Here is a 6,812-nt window from a genome sequence, read left to right as displayed (position 1 = left end):
AACAAACTGTTAGAAATGAGGTATCAGATTTTTTAATATTTAATTTAAATTTTCATCATTTGTACATTAAAATTATTAAGTACTAAAACATCGATTTGATTGTTTAACTACAGTATTTTTTTAATGTTTGGCTAAAGTTAATGCCTTTAAATATTTTATAATAAAGAAGAATGGATTAATTAGCAATTTATATTTTAATTTGTATACCAAAAATCATTGCCTGCACACCAAACATTTAAAAAGTAAACATATATAGGTTTTGAGGCTGAAGGGGTGTGACTTTGATACACTAAGCATATATAATGAATAATAACTATATATTTATTGTTTGTGTATTTTAATATATTTATAATATTGATGATTTTCATAGAACTGTTTTTCTAAATATATATTTATACTTTATCTATTGTGATATAATGCCAATTATATTATTTATATGACAATAACTTCTGTCATCGTGAGTAATTAAATTACTAACAATTTTCTTATCGTATAATTCTTGGTATATAACAGATTCCTGTGTGTAGCACGTCAGATTTAACGATTATTATCGATAAGAGGAACTAGACAGAAATTAACTGAATAGATAGAAATCTATACATAAACATTAAAATTATATGTAGTTGTTATAATGCATTGAAAGTGTATTTATTAAAAAAAAGGGTTAAAAAATTGAGTCATTATTTTAAAATGTATATATATACGCTAATATAATTCATATTTTAAAAGTTAAAAATAATTCGTCATATTTTGTGTTGCAAATAAAAAATACTTTATAAACAACAGATACTTTTAGCTTATGTTTAGATAACGTTTATGTTTAGATAAGGTGCAATGCGCTTCGTAATTATTTTTATATATTAGTCAGTACTTTCGCGTTTGCCGATAGAACAACACATCTCCCTAAATTCAAAATGGTGAAAAAGAGATTATTCTGCTTAGTTTTGCTCTTTTTTGTGAGTGTCCATTCCATACCCTTCGTCGACAATGAAAACTCTCCATTTTTTCTACCGGACGTAAGATTCAGATCACCTTTTTTGGCAGACGATAAACCGGTCATAAAAACGAGGGCCGATCCATCTTATCGTTTACCAAAGACAACCAAACCTATATCATATACCCTGGATTTAACCATAGATCCAGATGAACCGGAACTATTCTGGGGTATCGTAACAATTAACGTGATAGCTAACGAAGCCGTTAAAAAAATAACTCTTCACGCCAAAGATTTGAATATCACATCTCATTCGGTTGCAACTGCTAACTTACCTGTGATAGGTACAACGATTGGATATAACAAAATACATGATTTTCTAGAAATCACATTACGAAATGATTTACAAGTTAATAAAGAATATACTTTGAAGTTCAATTACACCGGTAAATATGGACAGTTGAACGGCTTATATCGAAGTTGGTATCAAGATGGCAGTAGAACGATGTAATGTATTTTTCTCTGGTTGCTATTACATAAAACTCTTTTTTATAAGTTTGTTTTTATATAGATATTTAGCTACTACGCATTTTGAACCAGTAGCTGCCAGAAAAGCTTTTCCTTGTTACGATGAACCTCATTTAAAAGCCACTTTTTCTCTAAAAGTACAAATTCCTAGTGGTTATCATGCTATTTCAAATATGCCTGCAATTGAAGCTTTAGGGTAAGTTTTTATTACAACTTTTAATTAAAACAACTTTAACAATATATTTTTAATTTCAGAGATAATTTGAGATTTAAAAATGTAAAATTCCAAACTTCGCCACTTATGTCTACTTATCTTCTGACTTTCATTATTTCTGATTTTGAATTTAAAACAAATATACAAGGTTCAAAGGATTTAAGAAAACCTTTTAGAGTTTGGGCAAGACCAAACGCAGTTAAAGCTCTTGACTATTCGCTCAAATTTGGAGAAAAAAGCTTAGAACATTTAATAAATTTTACAAATACAGAATACAGAATGCCAAAAATGGACAACGTGGCAGTTCCTCATTTTTCCGCCGGCGCAATGGAGAACTGGGGAATCATTACTTATAGGTTCTTAATCTGAACTGATTATTGGTAATGTAAACTAAAATTGTATAATTAATAAATTTGTGTAATTTCAGGGAAGAATATTTATTACATGAGAGCGGAAAAACGTCTACTAAATTAGAACAGAGTATAGCAACTGTGATGTCTCACGAAAACGGTCATATGTGGTTTGGAAATGAAGTTAGTCCTGAATGGTGGGATTATTTATGGCTAAGTGAAGGATTTGCTACATATTTTGAGCACTATACCACTGATCAGGTGATTGTTTTTTAAAATAACTTATAAACGAATCACATACGTTGGTTTACAATATTTATTTTACTAGGTAATGGAAGGAAAATGGAGATTAATGGAACAGTTTGTGGTGAATTCACTACAAAGTATAATGGTATCAGACTATGGAACATCTACAAATCCAATGAATAATGAAGTGTATAGTCCTTCAGAAATATCTAATAATTTTAACGGAATAGCATATCAAAAAGGTTAGTAATATTATTTAAAAACAAAAATATATTTTCTACAATTAGAAGCAAATGATTTTTATTTATGAACTTTTCAATAAAATAAACCTAAAAAATATTTTCATTCTTAATACTGTTGTAAATATGCTAGACTATACATATTATTTATCAACTTCATTTAACGTTTAATTCCAGAATCTAGATTTTTAATATAAATTAAAAAAAAAATATATATATATATTTATTATATTTTAAATTAAATAAACATTACTTTTGGCTACCAACATGTTTAAGATTATTTTCTGTATATTGCAAACACGCGTTTAAATTATAAGATAACAGGTTTTGCCCATTGCTGAGTCATCACAGGCTCGCCGCTCCATAAAAATTCCGTTATTTTTCCGTCCGTGTGACACATATCGGTCGCCACATATTACATTTATTGGAATTATTGGTTTTGTGTCATTTACAAATAATTAAAATTGAGTCAATTCATATTTTTAATAATATTAATAATAATTTTTGTTAATACAACTATATCATTTTATATACAGATTAGCTTATTAATGTTTTATATTAAAATTTCATGCATTGTTTTATATGATATAAAAATTAAATAAGCTAATGTTAATGTATTTGTGTGCATATTCTGAATCTAATATTTATTTTGTTAAGCTTCATTTGCAAAAAAATACTGAATATTTTTATATTATTATTTTAATTTTATTTTTATTTAATATTAACTTAACTAGCTTAATTCTATTATGAAGCAGTGTATTTCAAATTTATTTATAATAATAATACATATAGACTAAAAGTATGTTAAGGCAACAGTAAAATTTTTGGTATTTAAGTTTATATATACAAATATTTTTTAATATATATTTTTAAAATGCGAGATATTTGAATGGCATTGCTATTAAAGTCTTTATGTTGTATACCTGTTAATCTTTGTCAACAAAGCGTAAAAATTTTTTGACGCTTTGGTCCCGTTACTTATGCACAAATGCAAATACAAATGCACAGAAAAAAAATATATTGAGCGTTTTCTCTGTATAAAACCAGTGAGTATTTTTCCCTTTTTAGTGATACATTATTATTATTATTGGTAATGATTAAAATATATTTTATTGTTGTGTCTTTATTGTTCGCAAATCAGTCAAGTTTTTGCAGACTTGATAGAGATAGATTGCTCCCAATATCGAGCCATAGCTACATCTAAAGCCAACTACAAAATCTGGAACATTCGAAGCTCTTTGTAAAATCATTTCTTGTGATCAAATCCTTATATGGACTTTTTACCATCATTTTTTTAAAGTTACGTAACTGATATTACTATCAAATATTTTTTCCACTTGAGAATAGCTCGATAATGTATCAAACAAAATTTAATAAATTTTGTAGGTCATGTTTTAAAATATTTTAAATTGCACAACTTCTTATCTGGAAACGTATTTCAATGAAAATAATGATTAATAAAAAATAAACCTTTAAAATAAAAATTATAGCTGGATCTGTCATTAGAATGATACAACACATCATGACTGAATCATTATTCAGAGACGGACTCGAATTATATCTTAAATCATTGTAAGTGTAAATTAGATTATCTTACTGTAAAATTATTAAAACACATAAGTTCTATCTATATTGTCATAGACCGATGGGATCCGGTACGCCTGAAAAATTATATACTCAACTTCAAGAAGCACTTGGAGACGATAGCCAATTACTTCCTAAAAATAAAAATATGAAGGATGTTTTCGGTTCTTGGGCAGATGCAAAAGGTTATCCAGTTGTGCATGCAGAACGAAGTGATGATGGAACAAATGTAGTTTTAAAGCAGGTGTGTGATTATATAATAAGCCCATTTCAACTATAGACTATGATATATATAAATAATGTACTGCTTATATATTCTTAGGAAGTTTACTCTCCATCAATTATTGAAACCGCTGTAGGTGGTCAGTGGTATGTACCGTTGACTTGGGCTACGAGCTCAAATATTAATTTTGAAAATACTACATCTCAAGATTGGATATTACCGGATACTAACAAAACAATCTCGATCAATAAAAGCGACAAATGGTATATCATCAACCTTCAACAGTCAGGTTCTTATATACAATGGTTTTTCATTATACTTATTGAAAATGGATTATAAATATTTTTTTAATTGTTTTAGGATACTATCGTGTTTTATACGATGAAGAAAACTGGGATAATCTAATAGAAGTTGTCAGTGGCACAGATCGTAAAAATTTGCATACATTAAACAAGGCTCAGCTCATAGACGACGCTTTCGAGTTCGCGAGAACTTTTAGAATTGTAATATTTTTGAATTGCTTTACAAATAAGTTTTGAAACATATTATAATATATTAAGTACTTTTTAGTCATACAATACAACTTTCGGACTTATCAACTATCTTAGAAATGAGACAGATTACATACCGTGGGTTTCTGCAAGCCGCGGCATAAATTTCTTAAATATCATGATGCCAGCTGCAGATAACTACGAAAAGTATCTTGTGAGTATTAATATTATAATTCCTGAATAAAATAATCTGTTGTTGATTTCAAGTTGTAGACCATGATAATTATATATAAAAGTATTGCAGCTAAAAAAAAGAAACAATTTATTTTAACGTTAATAAATGAAGGCAATGTTCCGCTCCTTTTATTTCTTGTATGTATAACAAGGGTATGTAAAAGCTATGCAAAAAATACATCTCAAACAACTGTAGTTTAGTTCAGATTCATTATTTGAAGTCGATTTTTACTTTTTTTATAAATATATTCTTGCTATGATTTTGATTGGGCTCCGGGAATTTGTCCCCTACCCCCCCCCCCCTCGCAGCAGGCCTGACTTCACCTACCTTTTTTATTTAAGAAAATTGTTTATAAAATAAACCGGTTTTGCAATATTATATAAGACTTAGACAAAGTATATTTATAAGCTAGAATAAATCCAAGCCTATAATAATAAAGATGGATCGTCAATTAAATTTAAAACTTGAGGATTGATTTTTTTTATCCCATTCAGAAATTTATAAGTGATTTATCTGATGGCTCTGCAATGACTTTCCAAGTAAGTGAAAATGACGAGCATTTGACAAAATTGAAGAGAGTGTTGCTTCTGACAATTTCATGCAACTCTGGAAATAAAAAGTGTATAAATGAAGCAAGTAGCTTGCTGGATGATCTTATTAATAAAAAATGTAAGTATTAATTTGTGTATTTATATTTAAAAACTAAATAATATACCTATTCTAATTTATTAATTAATTACAGATGAAAAACTCAATCCAGACATCGAAGCTATTACTTATTGCTCTGCAATGAAAAAAGGAACTAAGAAACAATATGATTTCATGTGGGAAAAATATTTTAAGAGCTCTGTAGCTTCGGAGAGAACGTTGATAGTGAATTCTTTAGCTTGTTCACAAAACCCTGCTGATCTAGAATTATATTTAAGTATGAGCATAAATCAAACTTCAGGAGTAAAAGAAGCAGACAGATACCTGATCGTCAGATCTGTTGCACTAGCGAGTCCTATAGGATTAGAGAGTGCTCTTAACTTCACATTCAAAAAATTCCCTGAAATGAAAGACAGGTATGATTCTTAGAATATATTTAAAAAGTATTTTATATGCGTATAAATAAACATAATTGTGTTCATTTTTTACAAATAGTTTCCCATCGCAAACTTCACAAATCATAAGCACTATTGGAAGTCGCATAATTATCGAAAAACAAGCAATATTAGTGAGTATCTTAAATTTATTGATTGCGTTATGTTATGTACAAATATGATTTACATCTTATCATCATATTAATTGATAGTAATTTAATAAGTTTTATAAAAAAAATTAATCACAACAGTAAAAACAGTGCAATAAGTTAACAGTATATTGTAAATATATAACGTTTTGGTTTAAAATAATAATGAATAATGTCCATTTTTTTATTTTTAGTTCAAAGAGTTTGAAAAAACATACAACAAAAATTTCTCTCAGAGTGAAAAGGATGCCACTGTTAGGGCTTTGGCTCAAATTGAAGCTAATAGGAAGTGGTTTGACTATATAATCAAAGACGTTGATCCATGGTTGAATGAAAATGTCAACTCTGCAACCTTAGCCACCAAATCCTTATCGTTGATTTTATTAATGGCTTTTATTTCAATGTTATCAATTTATTAAAATACTATATATGTAAGTGTTTCATTTAAATATTAAAACATCTGTTGAAAAAAATTTTATATTATGAAAGTCAATAGTATTGTTCCTAAGAATTTTCATTATTATTGGTACTGTTGGA

At 27.9% G+C, this 6,812-nt stretch overlaps 1 protein-coding gene across 1 annotated transcript; it reads left to right on the top strand.

Annotated features, from left to right (window-relative positions):
- Positions 1-883: 883 nt before the first annotated feature.
- On the top strand, positions 884-6,812 carry LOC148237330 (aminopeptidase N-like). Its single transcript, XM_088181145.1, has 14 exons — positions 884-1,441; positions 1,506-1,658; positions 1,718-2,032; positions 2,104-2,287; positions 2,355-2,514; positions 4,002-4,083; positions 4,153-4,339; positions 4,418-4,607; positions 4,679-4,821; positions 4,889-5,023; positions 5,539-5,713; positions 5,787-6,108; positions 6,188-6,260; positions 6,470-6,812. The coding sequence occupies exons 1-14, from the start codon at positions 915-917 to the stop codon at positions 6,692-6,694; spliced, it is 2,871 nt and encodes a 956-aa protein (XP_088037271.1). The 5' UTR covers positions 884-914; the 3' UTR covers positions 6,695-6,812.

The sequence above is a fragment of the Plectrocnemia conspersa genome, unplaced genomic scaffold (genome assembly GCF_051122295.1).
Source record: "Plectrocnemia conspersa isolate PC_06_02 unplaced genomic scaffold, ASM5112229v1 ptg000002l, whole genome shotgun sequence".
In the NCBI taxonomy this organism is placed as follows: Eukaryota; Metazoa; Arthropoda; class Insecta; order Trichoptera; family Polycentropodidae; genus Plectrocnemia; species Plectrocnemia conspersa.
Note: the sequence above shows the minus strand (reverse complement) of the source record. Positions and strands in the feature narration are given on the sequence as shown.